This window comes from Lissotriton vulgaris, chromosome 4_1 (assembly GCF_964263255.1).
Source record: "Lissotriton vulgaris chromosome 4_1, aLisVul1.2, whole genome shotgun sequence".
Taxonomy (NCBI): Eukaryota; Metazoa; Chordata; class Amphibia; order Caudata; family Salamandridae; genus Lissotriton; species Lissotriton vulgaris.
The window spans coordinates 1,352,608,892-1,352,630,589 of NC_141691.1; the positions used below are offsets into that span (position 1 = coordinate 1,352,608,892).

Genomic DNA, 21,698 nt, shown 5'->3' on the forward strand with positions numbered 1-21,698 from the left:
TGAAGAGTAAGTGTGGTGAAGGAAGGACATGGGACTGTGAGAGATGAGTATGAGTGGACATTACCGCCTCTTTGAGTGTAAGGTATTTACGGGCAAAGGAAGCAGGTAAATCAAAAGATTGGCAAAGTGTTGCGAAAGGTATAAACGTAGAGTATGAAAATAGTTGAGAAACCCAAAGTAATCCCTTTAGTCTCCAAGACTTCCAGTAAAAGGGCTTATTATTAATTAATTAATTCTGATTGTGCCAAATAGTGGAATTGAGGAAGTCGGCAACTGTAGTAATGGGAGGAGGAGCGAAGGATAGCAGCAATTCGGTTGTGAATTTGTGTAAAGGAGTGGATAATGAGAAAGTTTTACGTGAGAAAGAGATATATTCAGCAAAAGAAAAGGGGGAACGTGAAAGACGTTCAACATTAACCCATAAAGGACAAGGAGTGTCAGGATCTTGTAGCCAAAAAAAACTTGTTTTAGAAGAAAAGCTTTGTGATAAGCTGGAAAATCTGGGAAGGTAACTCCACCTTCTGACTTAGGGTGGATTAGCCTAGTGAGAGACATCCGAGATTTTTTGCCGTTCCATAGAAATGAGGATAGTAATGAATTAATTTTTTGGAAATTTTTTGAGGGGATTGGTAAAGGAATATTAGAAATCGTGTAAAGAACTATAGGGGTCAGCATCATCTTAATGGTGTCGGGACGGCCCCACCATGACAGATAAAGAGGGTGCCATCTGGCTGTTAAATCTGATATTTTCTGAGTACATTTATTTAAACAAAGAGAGATACTGTCTGAAATGGAGGGAGTAATATGTAAACCTAAATACTTAATGTGAGAAGAACTCCAAGTGAAATTAGAGGTACTAAAATCAGGTTTGAAAGTGAACTTCGTTAGGGGCAAAATTTCACACTTATCATTATTCAATTTATAGCCGGAGATTAGGGAGTATTCACCTACTTCATCCAAAAAGGCAGGTATAGATTCAGTGGGATTGGATATAAAGAGTAAGATGTCGTCTGCGTATGCGGCAAGTTTGATATGAGAGTGCGGGTTTGAAAACCATGAATGTTGGGGTGCTGACGAAGCCTGGAAAGAAAGGGCTTCAAAGCTAAATTAAAGAGAAATGGTGACAGGGGACAACCTTGACGGACACCCCTCCCCAAGTTAAAGAAGGAGGAAACCAAACCATTGCACAAACTGCTGCACGTGGGTTGGAGTAGAGAAGGGACACTAAAGATATAAATTTAGGGCCAAAGCCAAACCAATTGAGGGCAGAGAAAAGATAAGTCCATTCCACCCTATCGAATGCTTTCTCAGCATCCAATGCTATCGCTGCAAAGGGATGTTGGAACCGGGAAGATTTCGACAGAACATTAAATAAAAGTCTGGTATTGTCAGTGATAAAACGCCCTTTGACAAATCCAGACTGTTCCGCACCCAGCAGGTCAGGCAACAAGAGGTCTAATCTTGCTGCAAGTGATTTAGCGAATATTTTATAGTCTATATTGACTAGAGAGATGGGTCTGTAATTCTTACAAAATTTGGTGTCCTTCCTCTCCTTAGGAATGAGACAAATATGAGCATCAGAGAGGGAACCTGAAGAGCACCCTAAGGAAACAAATGAGTCAATTAATGAGTACAATTTTGGTAGCAATAGTTTTGAGAAGTGGAGGTAAAATTCGAAAGTGAAACCATCTGGTCCAGGGGCTTTGTCTTTCTTCAAATGCTAAAGTGCAGTGAGTAATTCATGTTGGGTTATATCTAATTCTAGGGAGGCTAGATCGAGGGGAAAGTGTTGGGGTTTGTGTATGCTGGAAAAGAAATGTGAAAGGGATTGGGAAGAGGGTTGAGTTTCAGAGGAATAGAAGTTATTGAAAAATGAGAAAATGCAGTTAAGATATCAGCATCCTTGTGTTTAAGATCAGAATTACTATCATAAACAGATTCGATATTTAACTTATTATGTTTAACTTTCAGGTAGTTAGCTAAAATTTTCCCGGCTTTGTTCTTGCCCCTATAAAATTTTGCACTTGATCTCAACAAATATAAGGAAGCATCTTCAGTAGATTGTTTGTTAAATTGCATCTTAGCAGCAACAGAGCTGTCAAATCATGTTGGGAATGTGAAGTAAAGTAGGCGTGCTCCAATCTCTTAATGTTCTGAAGAAGATCACCAGTAAATTTGTGGGCAATTTTCCTTTTTTTTTGCGACATATCCAATAATAAAATCCCTCGCAGCCACCTTAAAAGCATCCCAGACAGTGTGCTTGGGCATGGAATGAGTGTCGTTAACCTAAAAAAACTCATCAAAAAAGGAGATAAACGAGGCAGTGAACTTAGGGTCCAAGAGAAGAGTATTGTTAAAGCACCATCTCTTGGGTCCAGAAATTTTAGGCAAAATATCAATATTAATCGAGACAGGGGCATGATCGGATAATAAGATGGGGCCGATTTCAGCATTGGTAAGAGTCTGGGCAATGTTGCGGGACAAAAAAATATATTCGATTCTCGATTGGGAATGGTGAGATGGAGAGTAGAACGTAAACTCTTTCGTTGTGGGATTACAAAGGCGCCAAGCATCAATGAGCTTGTGTTGCGAAATTGCCTGGGCAAAAAATTTGTGGGGTTTGTTAGGAATATAAAGAATTTTGGAATTCCTATCGAGAAAGGGATCGAGAGATTGATTACAATCTCCCGCTAAAATGAAATTGTCATCTATAAAGTTGGTAATATGTGTAGACATCACATACCAAAAAGTGGGGTTTCCTCCAGTAGGGGCATAAACATTAATGAGAGAGATTGGAACACCCTTTAGTGATAGTTTGACATATACCCATCTACCTTCAGTGTCAGATTCCTGGAAAATTAGGGAATAGGAAAGGGATTTGCGACATAGAATTGCCACCCCATTGCGTTTACCATCGCCAGGAGAAGAATAAACATCACCCACCCAGCCTCTCTTAAGTTTAGCGGACTCTGTGTCTGAGAGGTGAGTTTCTTGCAAAAACGCAAAATCAACATTTAATTTGGCTAGATTAGATAGAATTCTTTGTCTTTTGATAGGAGAATTGATACCCTTAAGATTCCATGAAACAATTTTTAACGACATGCAATAAAATACAAAAGATGATTAATAAATCGGATAAACTTACAAGAAAAACCCATTGAAAGTAGAAAATGCAAAATAAATAAAAAGTTGAAAGAAAAAAGGAAGTAGAAGAAAGAGATCATTTCAAAAGACTGTAATATTGTGCAAAGAAGGATGAGAAAGTAAGGAGGAAAAAAGAGAGAAGGAACATGGATAAGCGAAAGAAAGAGAGCGACACCTAATAAGTTAATGGAGCAGGAAGAAAAGAAGAGGGATAAGAGTGCACTGAGGAACAAAAATACGACAGGTAAGGAAGGAAAAGACATACCTACAAAAGGAAATATCAGGAAAGCGTAAGCAGGAGAACAGGAGGGGGGGAACCACTTGGAGTAGGTAGGGCAACAGAGGTCTAGACGTGCAGCCGGGGAACCCTATGGGCAAGGGTACATATCCTATGGAGACAAGGGAAAAAAAAGAGGATATTAAAGTTAAGAAAGAGCAGAGCAATAAAAGGGGTAATAATACTACTAAGAATCAATAACAATAAATACGGGCAACAGGAGTTTTATGAACGAGCAACCTGATAAAAGCAATAATACAAGAAAACGAAGAACTTCAGAACATGAAATAACTGCCACAGGAAGAAAAGAAAAAAACAAAGCTGAGGAGAGTCATATATGGAAAAAACAAACAGTCTCAAGTGTGGAATGAGGATGAAGAGCTTGATGGATCCATGTTGGTTGGTGAGCAGGAGTTGATAAAACTTCTAAGGTGGACAGGATCTTCATAAGTCGTTGTTTTATTATTATATGTTACTTTGAATAGGCATGGGTGGAAGAGGCCATAACGAGCTCCCATCGATCTCAGCTCAGCTCTCATGTCCAAAAAGGCTTTGCGCCTATTTGCAGTGGCTTTGGCATAATCCTGTGCAAAAAACAGAGAGGAGCCTGACCATGTGATTTTTAGGAAGCTTTAGCGGCTGAAAGTACCTTCAAAAGATCAGTGTATTCCAAGAAATACAAAATAACACCTCTAGGTTGTGATGAAGGTGAAGAAGAAGAGGGAAGCCGACCCAACTTATGAGCACGCTGAATGTTGAGCAGCGTGCCTTCCGGTAAATGCAGCAATTTAGGGAGAAATGACTTGAAGAAGGCGATAGGGTCATTCCCCTCAATGCCCTCTCCCAGGCTGTAGATACGGAGATTGTTACGTCTGTTACGATTTTCCAGGTCCTCAACCTGCTTTTGAAGAGAAGAAATCTGGGAGTGCAATTGGGGAATTGTAGCACTTGTTTCTTTAAGAGAAGAGACATTTTGTTCCACTGAGGAAACTCTCGTCTCTAGCTGAGACCAGTTATCGGACATCAATTGTAGCTTAGCGTTGGTTTCCTCCATATAGGGACGCAAGGCTCTAATCTCCTCCAGCAAGAGTTCCATGGAGATTGGGGACAAAGGTTTGGGCAGATAAGGAGGGTCTTTCTTTAGCCTTTTAGTATTTGTTTTCCCAGAGGCCGTCGCCGAGGTCTCCATTGTGGTCTGCAAATCTAGAACGGAAGACGTCTGGGAATCTTCAAATTTGGAGAACTCAGAAAAAATTGTCGAATTCTTAACAAAGACGCGCCGAGATTTAGTGGTAGATGAGTGCGCCAGTCTGGCAATGCCCATAAGGTACCCTTGTAATAATTGCAGAGTCACATTGACTAGAAATACGTCAGAAGGGCACAAAAATAAGCTCAAAAACAGAACCAACTGTAGGAATAAAAGAAGAGGCCAGATGGCGCAGTGTAGAAAGTAAGCAGCCTGTCAGCGCATGATAAAAAGGTCATTAAAGTTCCCGTGTGGAATAGCTTCCATGAAGAGATATTGACTAAGAGGTAGCAAAAGTCATCAGGAGAGAGGTCAAACCAATGTTAAAATGAAATAAGGAAATATCATATTGGCAATAGGAAGCAGAGAAATGGTTGTCTCACAAAGAAGTGAAAAAATAACTCAGCGCATAATATATACTTGAAAATTAGCCAGCTATGAGCATGTGCGCTGTAAAATTCTGAGCAATAAACAGTCCTGGGCACATTTCACATTAGCGACACAAGAAAATATCGTTGAAAAGCTGGCAGGTGCTCATTTGAAGAAAAAACACGCGTCGCGTGTAGATGAGAGGAAAATAAAAAAAACAAAATGGCGGTCGTGGCAAAAGCAGAGCCGCGACTGAACTCACATTGAGGTAAAAGTCTGCTTAAATCGCAGCTTCGACGGTGTGGAGGGCATCGAATTATGCCCGCATCCTTCCGACTGCCGAATCCGTCCCCTGTGCGTCAAAGCGGTAGCAGGAACCGCGGAATTCGCCGGCTGTCACGGAGCGCCTCACGCATTGCCTCCGCACTCCTCGGGCTCTAAGCCACGCCCCCCCCCCCTGCTACCAAGAAATTGATCCAGAGCGAACCCAATAAATTGATCAGGGATCAATACTTAACAAAATACATTGGCCCCTACACATTCATCCAAATCCCTGATGCGCTGGGGTCAAATTTGAATTTACTTCTATTGTATCTCTTTGCGACTTTCATGCTTAAACAACCTAAACTTAATACATTTAAACCTATATATTCAACTTTTCCTCTAGTTGGTCAATGAACCAATTAGTTGAAGAGTTGATGGCAATGGTATTACTGTCATAATAAATCATACATTTGGCATAAACAATCACAGATTCCTGGTATGATTAATAAGGAGATTTTGTATCTAGAATTTTCAGTCAAACCATGAAATCCACACAGAGAGAGAACATCATCCTATTGCAAATGAATAACGGAACTACACATCAATAATACGTTGCACACAGTGGATGGATGGAGAGACATTAGGTACAGGCAAAATATCAGCATAAATCATATATCAGAGTGGATTTTTATTTATTTTGAAGGTTTTATATAGCACGAACAAGACCCTTGTGGGTATCAGAGCGCTTTACATGTCATACATTGGAAGCAAGAGTAAACATGGAAAAAAAGAATTAGCATAAAAGAATACAATTATACGTGATTCAGATATAAGATGCTCAATAGTACAGAACTAGCAGTTAACTCGTTGCATGCTCATGACGAGCTGAGCTCGTCATGAGGTACGGTGCTCCGGTGCTCATGACGAGCTGAGCTTGTCATGAGCCGTGGAACGCTCGCCCGCTGGGCTAATTCCCCTGCTGTGCTGAACGTTCCACGAAAACGGGTGTGGTCATGAAGAGCTCAGCTCGTCATGAGCACGCGAGCACTGTGCCTCATGACGAGCTGAGCTCGTCATGAGCACTGGGGCGCTGTGCGCGCCCCCCAGCACAGCAGGGGAATAACCCCAGCATGCAAGGGGTTAAGATATGATGCTCAATAATACAGACTAAGATAGATGGAGAGGCAAAAGTTTCAAAGACAAAAATACATTTGCATCTTAACTGGGCAATACAGTTCAGAGAAATACAAACCTATAAGAAAGATCTGTAGGGAAAACGACCCACGGGCCCAATTAGTGGTGGGGGCTCTCCGAGATAGAGTCAGAGAGCAAAGACTCAAAGGGACAGGAACGGTACAGGACATGATCAGCTAGGCCTCTGCAAACCGATAGACAGCGACGCATCTCCTTCTCGCACACCTTCCAGCCTAAGCGTAAACCACACCCCTAAATGCACCCATTCATTACATGTCCATCCCCCAATCCTTGCAAGTCTTCACTTTTCTAGCTAAGAGATTGGTTAATTTCATGGGGTGGGATGTCACCCCATCAGGATTTCATCTACTTTTTGACTACCCTATTGTTCTACACCTTTTTACATAAGCAGGCATTTAGTTGTCTCTCATAAGTACACATGGGTTACAAGTGATGCAATTTTATTATACAAATTTGAGCATCCGCCGCCATAATTTGATGGTTCTCATGTTCCCACTGCTTCTTGGCAGGCACTCAACATTCTGGACTTCACAGTGTTAGGCTCTTTCTGCTGTGATCAGCGCTTTCAGTTTGTCCGCCATGACGACTCCTCTCTCGCTTGGCCCACCTGCACCACGGACAACTTTAATAAAATGGAGGATGCGCCAAATACTAAATAAACGGAAAACAGACATTAATTATTTATGTGACAATGCATTTTCACTGCTTACCACCCACCTCAGCTCTATTACGTGCTACAAGTTATCCTAGCATAGCTTAAGCAGGAAAGCAGCATTATTTATTAGGTTTAAAGCAACACACATCATGCTTTTTACTTAATACACATGCGGCCTGGCCATGCAAGTTTTCTCGCTTCATTCTAAACACAGTATTACTACATTTCCGGTTATTTACCTATTATTTCCGAGTTAGTACGTGCATATGCAAAGCATATTTCTCTTGTGTAGTGTAAAATGTACATTAGTTTTCTATTTCTACTTACTGTTAGTACTTATTATGGGGAGGTTTGTTTGAGTAGTTTTCTTTTTGCGAAATCCTGCTCCATCAAACATGTAGAATGCATATTTTCATATACCCGCCGTGCAGTTCAACAGACCTGCTCTAGAAGGTAGGCTAGGATTAGTTTTCATTTTGCCATGCTTCCCTTCAGCCTCATCAGCACCCCATCAGTGTTCACAAACGTGATGGCGGTGGTTTGTGCCCACCTTCTTAGATCAGGGAAATATCAGCTTTTCCCTACCTCGGTGACTGATCTCTGAAGGCAGGCTCACCAGAATTAGTCGCAGACCACCTCCAGACAATGGCAAACCTCTTGATATCATTCAACAAGCCAAAGCTGCAGCTGACTCCTTCAGAGAGGTTCCAATTCATTGTAGCAATCCTGGCTACAGTGCAGGGCCTTCAGTCTGCTGCAACGAGTTCAGAGCATTCAGACTATGTTCGCGATGTTTGGCTTTTAGCCTTGTGGATCCTCCTTGTCAATTACGCCAGGTGGCACATGCAGGCTGTGCAATGGAATCTGAATTGTCAGTGGGCCAGAATCAAGGAAATCTGTGGATGTCATTCGGATCTTTAAGACAGGGCTTACGATATTCAGGGGTGGCTGCTTGAATTGATCAAATTGGTCAAGCAGCTGTCCCCTTTCCCTCGTCCAGCCGGAGCTGATGGTGATGACAAACTCATCCCTGTTAGGCTTGGAAGGTCATCTGTGGGAGGTGAAAATCCCAAGCTCCATATTAATCTGTTGAAGTTGATAGTCATTCATCTTGCCTTTTAAATGCCTTCCTGCTATACATCAAGGGGATGCTGGTGAGGGTTCCCACAGACAACACCGCCGCTATGTGGTACAGTAACAAGCAGGGCAGAGTGTGGCCCTGGGTCTTGTGTGTGAAGGTGCTGTTCCTCCTGAATTGGTTGGAGCATAAGGGCATTTTCCTGATCAATCCGGCAGGATCCTTCAGTGCCAGAGCTCAGCAGATGGTGTCTGTCAGACCATGAAAGGTGGTACAAGCATCTGCTGACTGAGGAAAGCCTGGCTAGATCTTTTTCACGCTGATGAATGCACAGCGTCAAATGTTTTGCGCATTAGAGCTTCTGTGAGAATGCTTGCTAAGGGATGAATTATGGCTTGAATGGAACTCAGCATTCCTCTACACCTTCCCGCCACTGCTGCATCTGCTGTTTGTTCTGAATAAGATCAGGAATGACCAGGCCCAAGTCAACCTGGTGACTGCGGATTGGGGCAGGAGAGTGTGGTACCCTTAACTTCTAGGCATGAGCATCTGGCCACTTTGGGTGGACTTCTGTTGCAGCATTAAGACAATATCCTTTACCTGAGTTTGTGCAGTTTACATCTCCATGCATTGAAATTGAGCAGCAGCAGTTGACTGCATTTGATATGCTGTCTGAAACGGTGGATGTCATCTACCACCAGGCACTCTTCTAAAAAATATATTTAAGCAGGTACCAAAACAAATTAGTGGCCTGATGTGACATCCGCAAGAGTGACACTTTACAAGCACAGTTGTGGGATTTTTATTTATATTCTGTTTTTTTGGTCCTGCAAGGCTTTACAGGAGGCACTATTTAAGGTTATTTGTTGGACCATTTTCCTTTCTACGTTTACCGGGACAACTGTCCCTTTTTAAATCATCTGTCATGATGAGATTTATAAAAGGTTTGACATATGTACATCTGCTCTGTATGTCTTCTGACTCTATAGACTGTCTACTCTATGCCGCTCTACTCTACGCAACTCTACTCCACTCTGCGGCACTCCACTCTGCGCCACTCCAATCTGCGCCACTCCACTCTGCGCCACTCCACTCAATGCCACTCCACTCAATGCCATTCTAGTCTACTTTATGCCACTCTAGTCTACTCTGTGCCGCTCTGCTCTATACCGCTCTGCTCTATGCCTCTCTACTTTGCCATTCTACGCCACTCTGCTCTACGCCACTCTGCTCTACGCCACTCTACTCTATGCCACTCCACTCTTCTCAATGCAACTTCACCCCATTCTACACCACTCAGTGCCACTGTTCTCCACTCTTCTTCCATGCGTCTCTACGCCACTCCACTAACCTTTAGCTATGCTGAACAGCAGCCTAGCCAATAGCTCTCACATAGGTGAGACCTATTGGCTTTGACAATGCCTTTTTATAAATAGGGCATTGATTGAATATTGAGTGTTCGAAGAGTATAGTTCACATCACCTCCTTAAGGAAACCTTGGACTGTTCTGCTGTGCTATCCTGACAGAGACACGTGGTGGAGAGCTGTACTTGGAAGACCAGTTTGGGGTCCAATTGTATTGTGTGTCAGGGCATCAGTGGTGAATATATGAGATTGCCATATCTAAGTCTTGTAGCCTCTAACTTCACTAAGATCTTGGAAACAAAGCCTCACATGTGACTTCCTCAAGGAGACAATCCCTCCATACTGCATGATGACCACTGGAATGAAGAACAAATGGTGTTTCTTATGTTTTACCAGTCAAGTTGCACCCAGAAACTGGGTAGTGGATCAAATACATTGACAATCTATTTGCCATTGATCATGCCTTTAAACTAGTACTTGTCCACTGTTGTTGAAGATCAAGTTGGATAACTGCATGCTGGTTAATTTAATAACCCACACAATCTATGCTTGTTGAATCTTGATTTTCAGTGCTGCTTTTCTCAGGCATTTACTAAAGGAGCCACAATAGAGATTGACATTGGTCCTGTGGTTTGTTTGAGAACAATATGGAGCCATGTTGTTTTGTTCGATATTTAGATTCAGCAGAATCTACAGTATCCCTAAATTGACATATATATTTTGTAATATGTTCTGAATGAGTGTCTCCTCTGCTACTTCTTTTTCAGGGTGACTGTGAAGACCATTCTAACCTTTTGTGCAGCCTTCTACTTGGTTTTGGCTTGGATGCTTTTGTGTGTGTGGGAACAAAGGCAAAAGGAGTTCCGCACACGTGGGTGATGACTTGCAGTACTGATGGGACCATCACTTTTTGGGAGAGTTTAACAGGACACAGGTCAGTAAAATCGTTCAAGGTAGCATACAAGATAGAATCCTTTTAAAAAAGGAGCCCCACACCTTCCCCAATGTCATCTTCCTGCCTTCCTGCGGTTCTCAGATGCTCTTTAGGAGTAAATTAATTTCTGGCTATTGCAGTTCAGTGGTAAAGCAGCTTTTCTAATGGCTATTTCTATCCGCAGATTCCACACCTTTAAAATATTCCCCGGAGCCAGACTGGATCCGGATAATTTTTCAGCAGTGCTCCAGTGCCTGTAAGCGTTGTCTCCATGATGAATTTCACACACGCCTAAAAATGATGGAGCGAAACTGCATATAACCCCACCTCTGAGCACCGACATTGGTTCCTTTCATTCCGCACTTGTAAACGTGGATCTGGATCTCTTCTTTCGAATTTGTTGGATGACTCCTTAATTTGGAAAACCTTGTACCAGGGAACATGCTTACTCCAAAAGCAAAAGGATTCAAAGTATGTAGGACGCAGATATCTGTCATAGACCTGTACAACATGTCCATATGATGCTTGGGCTGTGGTCATGACTTGAAGCTGTGCAGTTAGTGGGCACTTATGGACCCAAAGGCAACCAGGGAGTGGAAGGCGTAGCTTTGCGTCACTGAGCATAAGTGGAGGTTGCGTTTGAAACATATGTCCCGCTCTTGCTCCAGGTTATTGGGCCGCTCTTGGTCACAAGGTCGGTCGGTCCTGGAAAAAATGATGTTCCCGCTTGGAGTCTTTCAGTATGTTGAAGTTGAAATCATGCCATAAGCGCAAATACCATACTGGACTCGTCTCCATTCTGCAAATCAAAGTCTGGTATGCAGTTGCAAGGGTGTCACTTAAAGTGTCTAGTGTCTTCTGACTCAGAGCCAACGATCCATTGGGTCCCTGCCCTGGTGATAACAAGGAGTCGAACAATCTGCTCCTACCTCATTGCACTGATGAAAGACTGTACTTAGTCTTGTAAAGTGCAAGTGAGCTAGATACATCATGAACTCGCCATCTAGTCCATCAACTGAAGAAGTTGCCTCTTTTTATGTAGTGATGTGTAGTACAAGTGCTAGATTTACAACTGCATGCCCTGGAAACTAAAGCTAGTTGACTGATGTCTTTGCTTGGTGTAGCTTCATTTAAGCCCCTACCATTTAAGGAAGACCTAACGGACACTGTCATGGCCATTTGGTTTGAAATGACACAGGCAATTCCTTGGTGACCCTGACTTCCTGATAAACACCCAACAGCTGAAAGCCTTGTGTTCCCATGAGGCACAGGGTCAGACTGATTTGCATATGGCCATGTCTGAACTGGGGTGCAGAGTGGGCTAAAGAACGGTGATGGATTAAACCTAGATCTGTTGACTGGGTGTGAGTGTTTGATTGGTTCAGAGGCTCCGTCCATCACCACCCCCTTTTGTACCGCTTTGTTCGCCATCATTTGTCAGGGTATGCTCAGACGTGAGTCCCTTACTCACTTTGCCACTGGATTCAAGCAAGCCGGACTGAAGACTGCTGAAATGCCAGAAACCGGTCCTCGAAAGCTTGTTTCCGGTCCAGGGAAGGCATGGCTTGGCAGTTCGGGCTGGACTGTTCCCATGAGGCACAGGGTCAGACTGATTTGCATATGGCCATGTCTGAACTGGGGTGGCAGAGTGGGCTAAAGAACGGTGATAGAATAAACCCAGATCTGTTGACTGGGTGTGAGTGTTTGATTGGTTCAGAGGCTCCGTCCACCACCACCCCCTTTTGTACAGCCTTGTGTGCAGCCATTCACAAGTAAAGTCAATCAAAACACTTTTCCGACGAAGCACCAGGATAGAGTCAAAACATATTCCTGCCTTTGCTGAGCAGATGTTTTCCTCTGCTAGTCTATCCTTTTGTTCTCTGTTAGTGGGCCTTCTGGACAGAGACACTCATGCCTTGTAGGACCTGTCCAGTGAGATCTTGCTTGCCTTCCGGAGGACCTTAGGAACTCCTGGCCCAAGCAATCCAAGATGGACAGGACACAGCAAAATATGTGTGTAGGCCTGTACACTACCAACCCTATACACCCTGCTATTAGTACCAGTGTAGTACTTAGAAGACATGCTTGGATGCATTCAACTGTGTTTTTAGGGTGTGTCCAAGCGCCCCTTATGGACATTCTCTTCAATGGCTCTAGGCTGTTTGTAAGAAAAGGCTGATTTTGCTCTCAAGCGATTAAAAGATAGTCACGCCACAGTTTGATCCTTGGGGTTTTATCCCTGGCCAGACAATTCCACTTGCAGTATAGAAAGCTTGAGTACTATTACAACAGCCTAGCTTACTGTCAGTGTCAACCTTCCCAGCCAGTTCAACAGCAAACTCAGCCATTTCAGAGCAGAGTGAATGTTTGAGTATGGCAGTCCTCCAACTCTTCCTCCTCTACTACAGTGGTTCCCAAGTCACTTTGATTTGTCCTCTCACACCCAGCTGATGGGGTCCAGTATACAGTATTTCTGTCATGGGTGGAAATTCATCATGTCAGACCAATAAACTTTGCAAATTATCAAATGAGCTACACCATACCTTTCTTCCCAACCTCAGAATCAGTCCAACCCAGGTCAAATTTCAGCAGACTACACATTAATCTTATGCAAGAAATCCACCTCCTGGTGGCTAAATGTGACATTGTACAAGTTCCAAACGCTGAGAATCTGAGACGGGTGAGAGGTGTGACTCTTACTATTTCCTCATACTGAAGAAGCATGGAGGCCTCAGGCATGTACTAAACCTTTGGCCATTGAACACCTTTCTGAGAAAGTACAAGTTCAAACTGCTTATTCTGGTGATGATCCTATTTGCTCTGGATCCTGAAGAATATATGTCCCTGGACTGGCAGGACACGTATTTTCATATGCTGCTCATGCAGTCCTACATATGGTACCTGCAGTTCACTGTGTGGTCGGAACTCTCCCAACTTTCTGTGCTCACCTTCGTCCTTACCTCAGCCCCTCAGGTGTTCATGAATGGTGGTTGTTGCAGCTCATCTTTGGCGGTCAGGGTACGTATAATTCTGTATCTCAATGACTGGTTACTCTAGGTGGGTTTGTAAAAGTTAGTCACACATCGCTTCCAGACAACAGCCATACTCCTGATCTCCTTGGGGTTTCCATCAACGAGCGAAAGTCACTCCTGAGCATTACATAGAGGATTCCCTTCATGGGATCTATCATAGGAACTGTGGTGTTCAAGACCTTTTCACCCCCTCAGCTAGTCCAGGATCTTCGGGATATGATCCCAACATTTTGAGCTCAGTCCTGAGTCTCGTTGAAGATAATTCTGAAGATTCTTGGGCTCCTAGCCTCATGCATCCTCTATCACATACTCCACATGGCACTTGCTAACCCTACAATGGAATCTAAGATTTCCCTGGGCCCAACTTCGGGTTTGTCTCTGACTCTGACCATATCTTGCTAGAGACAGCTCGGGACCTCACGTGGTGGCAGACAAGCACCAGTCTTACAATTGGCTGGCCACTTGCCCTTCCCCACCTGGATGTCACATTAGTAACAGATGCATAATTTCATAGTTGAGAAGGCCATCTTGGTGAGGTGGTTTTTAAGGGGCCTAATGAGTCCAATGGAAACCCAGCTAAACGTCAATGTTTTGGGAGCCTCCTGTCCTTTGAAACCTTCTACCAACCTTTAGGGGAAGGCTTGTACACCACGAGGTGGTCTTGGATCCTGTACCAGAAGGTCCTACATCTCTGGAGAAAATCGTTTTGGTAGACAACCAACTAGTGGAGTCCTTAAACGCAAAAGCAGATGAGCTTGAGCACTAGTCAGCTGGTGGGACCACGAGTGGCGTCTCCATCCTGAGGTGGCATGCACGGACTAGATCTCTACACCACTATCGAGAACATGCAGTGGCATAATCTTCTGCACATTGGTGTTGCCTCCAAAAAGGTTAATGGGAGACTCATTCACCCTAAGATGGGACATGGGTATCTTGCACATGTTCCTGGTGCTTCCTCTCGTGCCTCAGACACACAAAGCCCAAGACATCTTTATAGCCATGGACTGGCCAGGAGAGGATGGTTCCCAGAGCTCCAGGATTTGAGTATTTGCACTCTGATCTGGCTGCCCTTTCGAGAGAGCATCCTGTCTCCGCAACAGGGAAGGATCTGAAAAATCAAACCTCCACAACTTTAGACCTCCATGCATGGAGATTGAGCAGTGACAATTTATTCTTTTGACTTCCTTCATGAAGTGACAGATGTAATTCTTGCCAGTGTTCCATCCACGGAATTCAAATATGGTCTGGTAAAGTTTTGTGGCTTCGTGCACGCTCTATCTTCTCGACCCTCTGAAAAGTTACTGATTTATTGTTATTTGTGTTTTTTTGTTTTGCAGTGGGCATGATTAAGTGTATTTATTAGCTCTTTGGCCATTTTGTTTTTACCTGATCAACCCTGTCTCTTTAAATCACAGGTTATGATACTTTGTCATGGGGCCTGACATATGTGTTTTCCAAAGCCAATTGTTGTGCCTCAGTTGGATCTAGAACTAGACCGGACATTCCTTTTGTGTGCCTACACTTGAGTCTGTGCACAGGCATCAGCCAATCAAGACATTGGTTCTTATCACCATCAGTTCTGCGTGCCATGTGCATTAACTACAGGTGCTTTCGGCCCGATGTCTTCATCCTTATAAATCTTGGGACCCTGTGGGCTGAAAACTGCCTCTCTAATGCAGTGGAGGGGGTGGCTCCCATCACTATCTGGACATTAGCCAAATAAGTGCTGTGGCTGCACACCTCGGCTGTCATGCCAAGATGGTGGGTGCGGCCAAGGGGGCTGCAGTGGAGGACTGCTCCGGACGATAGGGAGGCCCAGATGTCTCTCCAGCCATGAATTTATGACTGGGCCCGTGGAGGAACTGAGTGGTATGCCCCTCCTGTCCTTCCTTTTGCACGCTATTAAACCTCACCTGGGGCTGGGCAAGAGGTGGGCCTGAGAGGCTGGCTTGGTGCACCTCTGGGTCCGAGTCGACATTGATGAACACCACAGGGAGAAGCTCTTGATTAGGTTGCATGGTGGTGGGATAATCCCCCCGGGCCCCACTTGTTACAGAGCCAGTGACGAGACACTGCTTTCCCTTGTGCGTTTAAGCGCCCGGGAGACTGCTGTGGGTTGTGATGGCATCACTCGGTGGGTGTGTGGCCCCCTTCCTGCCAGAGTAATTATCTTGGACCGTCTGCAGTCCTTGGTAAGGAGGTGAGGTAGGCGACTCCCCCTCGCTATCCTTCAGTAGGGGTAGTGTTGTAGTGGCGATTGGGCCCACTGGACACCAGGCTCAGGGGGGTGCTTTTGGCCTGCGGATGTATGGCCTCCCCTCTTTGAGGGCCTCTACCCTTTCGAACACAGAGGGGTCACTTGCCCACCCTCTTTATTTTTGGGAGTCCGGAGTCACCGGAGGAGACGTTGTGGAGGTAATCCATGACTCCTGGGAGCAGTGGTGTAGACCTTGAGGTGACTGTATGCCAGAATGACACTGAACTGGTTGGCTGTGTTGCCCGTTAGCCTACATTGAGGTAGGATTGAGACACTGAGGTGCAGGGATTTTCCTCTCCCTTTTTTTTCCCTCTGAGGTGTTAGAATTCTATGGTTGTGTGGCACCTGTCCCCCCCTCCTCCCCCTCCCATCTTGGAACTGCTAGGGGCCACATTTGCCTATAAGTGGAGTTGCACCGTAGGAGTTTGTTGGCAGGGACAGATTGAATTTACACCTTAGGGTCTTTCCACCCCCCACCCTTGACCTACTGCTGCCGCCTGAACCAGCCTCCCTGTGGACTGGAGGCATTTGTGTCCTTGGCCCCCTATGATTGAGAATATGGGGGAAGACAAGGTGACTAAAACGACTCAACAAATGAAGATGAATTAATATGCGGCTGGGGTGGCAGGGCCTTGATTGATACTAGCCTACGCAGAGAACTGCAGGAGTCCCAGGGTCTCTATGAAGCCCAATCCAGGTGGCTAGTTAAAACTCTCTAAATCTACCCTGAAGGTGAAAACAGACCCCATTTCCCTGGATGTTAACCTCCTTCTTGTGGACCTATGGAAGGTTGTTGAGCGAACACTTGAAACAGCAAAATGTGGAATGGCTGCAGACAGAAGAAAAGACCCTCAGATCTACAATGAGCTCACTCCCAGGGCTTACTAAGCATTTAGACAATAGACTGGAGGATGCAGAGGGTAGGTCTAGAAGATGTAACCTCTGTTTTGTTTGATTTCCAGAGAAAGTGGAGGGTATAGCACCAAACCATTTCCTCAAATTGGATCAGAACTGTTTTGAAATTTGAAGGCCTGTCTGACCTCTTTTTGTGGTGAAGAAGGCACATAGGGCCTTGGCCCCCTTAGCCACCTCTGAGAGCCCCCTGTAGGAGAGTGGGGTCTGCAATCCTATGGTCACCCCCGATTTTTGCTTTTTGTTTCACTGGTTTACGACTTTTCCTGGCTGTGGGCCTGCTAATCAGACCCACACCCTAGCTGTTCTCTCTCTAAATTGACACGCATGTACCTTAGGTGCATTTACCAATTGGTACTGGGCCACTTTATCAGTCCCTGTACAGCATACCTTAGGTATCCAGGGCATAAGTGTACCCAGGGCCTACCATGGGCTGCAGCATGTATTATGCCACCCCTGGCTGGCCACCCAAATCTGACACAATTGGCTGCACGACAGCTGGGGCAAGGTGGTGTAATCACCCTTTGCTTTAGATATAGTATTCCTATATCTAACCCTAAAATGGACACATATATTCCTATCAGTCACTCCTATGGCAGGCCTTATCAATCCTGAAGGCAGAGTGCTTGGAATTATGTGAGATGGTGCTCTGGCATGAGCTGAGCCCATTTGCAGCTTGCGGAACCAAGTCCTAATAGCTGTTCCATGATAACGCTATACCATATACTCTTAAGTGCATTATGTACCTCGCGGTCAATTGCTAACTTTGGCATAGCATTATCAAAACATGTCGAGTAAGGTGTCATACGAATTGGAATACTAACCCCTCGCCAATTCTGGCGACAGGGTTAGCATTCCACCCTTCTAGAGGGACACAACATGTATGTAACTGTGAACCCCGGTTAAAGTTAACTCGAGCCTCAGCATCACCAAATGGATGCTGCCACCACAGACACAAGTCTGACCTCCTGCTGCTGGGAGTCCTTCCAGCGAGGAGGGCTCGGACAAAGGGTTTCCTGTCAGGGGCGGTGCCAGCACCATCCCAGACAGGATTTTGTGTATCCCAGGTAGGCAGGCCTGAGAGGAAGGTGACTGCAAGTGGCACCCCGGTGCTCACTGTGCATATGCTGGCTCAAACCAGTTCCAGGGGCACCCCAGCCCCTGAGCTGGGGAAAGACCGGACAAAGGAGAGGGGTGTAACCACCCCCCTCCTGGTCCCACCCATGGGCAGGACCTAGTCGCGTGCCAGCCCCTTTTCTTAGGATAAAGGTAGGAGCGGGCCCCCTTCCCAAATTAGATAATCTTGAATCTTGAACTACTTTCCACGAAAGGAACTCTTGACATTCTCTGAAGACTCTCCCTTGTGGCTAAGGAGTAGCCACCCTGCACCAGCAGGCACCACCTAAGCGGTTGCGGTTTGCTGCACGTCCATCCTCCGGATCAAGACTGACCAGCTCGACGAGACCCGGATTCCCTGCCATCTCTGACCTCTACCTGCATCATCAGCCCAGCTGAGATTCATGGGTGTGACGAGACCTGTGGGACCGGCTATCTTCAAGACCTGCACGACGCTTAACCAGCACGACCGCCGAGGCATCCTCGAGTAGGTGCACTGGGGTTTGAGAAGCCCCAACCCAGAGCAGCTCCAGCACCGAAGTCCAGCCCCCCAGAATCCACGAGATCTGCGTGGGGCCCTTCTGCTTCTTTGCTGCTTGCCACGTTGTCCGGTCACTTGTCCGTTGGCTAGTGGCCCTCCTGACGACGTACCACGACATTTTCACCGCTGGTCTAGGTCCTCTAGAGTGGCCCTTGCTCCTTGTTTAACAAGAAGTGCCCTGGACCCTCCTGGTCCACTCCAGACGCCATTTTGACTCCACCGCGTGGGCTTGCCTTTGCCAAGGCTTGTTGCTCCAATCCTGGACCCAGCATCGCCCACAGCAGACACCATCGTGGGACAGCTCGCACCTCCAGCCTGGTCGCCGACAACGCCTCCTGGCCCATGTGACTGCACAGTCCAGCGTCACCCACTCACCTGATCGCGGAGTCTTCATCCGGTGCCATCCTGGTGCCCACACAATCACTGGCTAGTGATTGAGAACTGAGTCCCCTCTGCTTTCAGGTCGTCTTCATCACCGATCCAGCCTTGGATCACACCGAACATCTTCACTGGTCGCCTGCCAGCAACATCTTCTTTCAGGCTCCATAGACTACAACGAGGATTCCCGACGTCATTTGAACCCTATGCAGCCGCAGCCCCTGGGCTAGGTAACCCGAGCATTTCGGTGCTCCAGCGTAGGTTCACTATCCTAGTGTCCAGATCCTTTTTCGTTTTTAGTCTACCTAGTCGGATTCTTCCGGAAACCGTAACTTTAGAATTATTAGCATCCATAGACTTTGTCCCGCATCCCGCGTAAGAGTTCACACTCTGCACCTGAGTTCCCTAGGCCTCCTGCTCCTAACCTTAGGGTCCAGTAAGGTAGTCCTAACGGTCCTGAAGCCTCTGGATCGTGTTACTTACCTGCTAGTATTTCGCATTCCACTTTTAGAGTATATGGTTTTTCGTGCCCCTCGGGCATTTGTGTTATTTGTGCAACTTGCAGTATTTTCTTAAGAGTTTTGTATTGTGCTTAGCTCCCTGACTCATAAAGAGTTCAGGGTAGACTTGTTATTAATAAATATACTTTATTTTTATAACAACTTGTGTGGTGTCCTTTCACTTGGTGTTCAAGGGATATATGTGATGGTAAAACAGCTGGCTTAACACGCCCTCTAGAGTTTAGCCTAAAGACTGCTCTTGTCCATGCTACTAGGATAGCTGGTCTATAAGGTTGACTTACAACCAATCATCAATAAGGGTTGTTTGGAATGATACAAAGTGATCACTAGAATAGTGAACACTATATATCAGGCCAACTTCTCACACCCCCTACTGAATGGTATTTGCTAAAATCTTAATTATCGAGCTAGGGATGTGATTCTTCAGGCTGTTAGGAAAACTGATGATCCCACATACGAAGGTCAGGTGATTTTCATCTTTCAAATTGTATGTAGAGGGTCCAAAAGCTTTGAAAACTGTTTGCCTGTCGGACCATGCTGTGCTGATTGTGGAATGTAACTTGGACAGGGCTGGGCCTCGTGTTCCCCTTTGAGGTTACATGCGGAAAGTTTGCAGAATTTGGCCTTTCGGTTGGATGTGCAGGGATACTTTGAGAATAATTGTACTTAAGGGATACCAGTGGGAATGAGTGGGAGACTGTTAAGGTGGTTCCTAGGAAAGAATGTCTGGATAAAATAAATGATACCTGTAGACATCTGCAGCGTGAACTTTTGGGCAGTCCCATTGTTGACATTGAGTTGCTTTTAACTTAATGAGGTTTGAGTGAGGGAGGTCTGGAAAAGGTTGGGCCATTTCGCCAGATGAGAATATAGATAAAGGCTACACAGGGATGGAAACTTGACACAGCATCTTCCAGGAGGCGCAGTGAGCCGGTACTTTTGCAGGGATGGATTTAATCCTTCTCCAGGTTACTTATTTATTTATTTTTTTAAACATCTTTTTATTAAACAATAATAAACATGTACAATACAAAACAGACCAGAGCGCCTTGAGTGACTGCCAATGCATACAATGAGAACATAGACCTCCATCGGAATACAGAATTATAAAGCGCGGGCTCAGGCGTCCTCCGGTTCTATATTGTCAGGATCTATCTCAGGTGGTGTACAAATGTCCCCCCGGAAGGCGTTCCACGCACCCCAGACCTTGCCCCACTTGCGGGGTCGCCCCCTGGAGACATACACGGACCTCTCCCGGAACATACACCAGTCGAGGTCTTCTATCCACTTCCCAACCCGAGGCTCTAGGGCCGCACCCCAGAGCTGTGCAATATTGCGTTTAGCTATCGCACAAGCTAATGTGACCCAGAGTTTACTGTGTGTCGAAAGGTCAGAGGGCTCCCATACATTCAGCAAACATCGACGAGCCTCCAACTCAATCCGCACTCCCCAAACTTCACTCATCTTCAGGTGTATCCTAGTCCAGTAATCACGGACCCTTTCACACTTCCATAGAATATGTAAATATGTACCGGGCATACCACACCCTCGTCGACAATCCCCAGATGCTGCCAACCCCATTCTCATCAGTCCAGGGCCCGAGGTGTAGAAGCGGTGCAGAATCCGTAGTTGTACCATACGGAGTCTCATCGGGACAGCCACTACTCTAGGGGATGAAACCGCCTCCCTCCAATCTTCTTCATCCAGAACCAAGCCATCTGCAACCCATTGCTCCCTTAGCCTCTCCAGGGGATCCCCAGAGTGGTTAACGAGTTTCCTATATGTCAGCGATGTTGCTTTGGTGGGTAGATGGCCATCCAGCAATCTGTCCTCCAGCGGGGAGGCCACCGGGAGGGACACACCACTGGGAACCGCAGCATGTAGAGCGTGGCTGGCCTGAAGGTATCTGAATCGTTCCGCATCACGCAGCTGATACTTGGCTTGCAACTCCTCAAACGTCAGCACCCTATCTTTGCCCCACACATCACGCACCTGAGAAATGCCAATCAAATCCCATCGGTCAAACCCTTTCGATTTCCAGAGAGTACCCAACTTCTCCGAACTCCACAATGGTGTAGCTAGCGTTATACGTCCCTCCCAATTGATACCCTCGTCGCCGTCGCTGGAGGACCCACCAAAGGGAAACGACCGTTCCTCGCATACAACACTCTGGTATACTCTCCTCCGGGCATCTGACCCTGATCCATTGCGTAACCCGGGTCAACTGGTGAACCATAGATGGCATGGTTTATTGGAGCCAGCTGAGACGCCCAATAGTATTTCCTGATATTAGGGAGACCAATGCCTCCATCATACCAGGGCAACATCAACTTTGACAAAGCAATACACGGTCTCCCCTCCCAAAGCAGGCCACGCTGCAAAGATTCTATCTCA

General features: G+C 45.8%; 1 protein-coding gene across 1 annotated transcript in view; it reads left to right on the forward strand.

Annotated features, from left to right (window-relative positions):
* Window positions 1-21,698, forward strand: part of CEP76 (centrosomal protein 76) — a 304,664-nt gene that overhangs the window by 225,057 nt on the left and 57,909 nt on the right. The window contains exon 9 of the mRNA XM_086965581.1: window positions 10,381-10,547. Coding sequence (XP_086821707.1) covers window positions 10,381-10,547 — 167 coding nt within the window. The remainder of the gene's footprint in view (window positions 1-10,380; window positions 10,548-21,698) is intronic.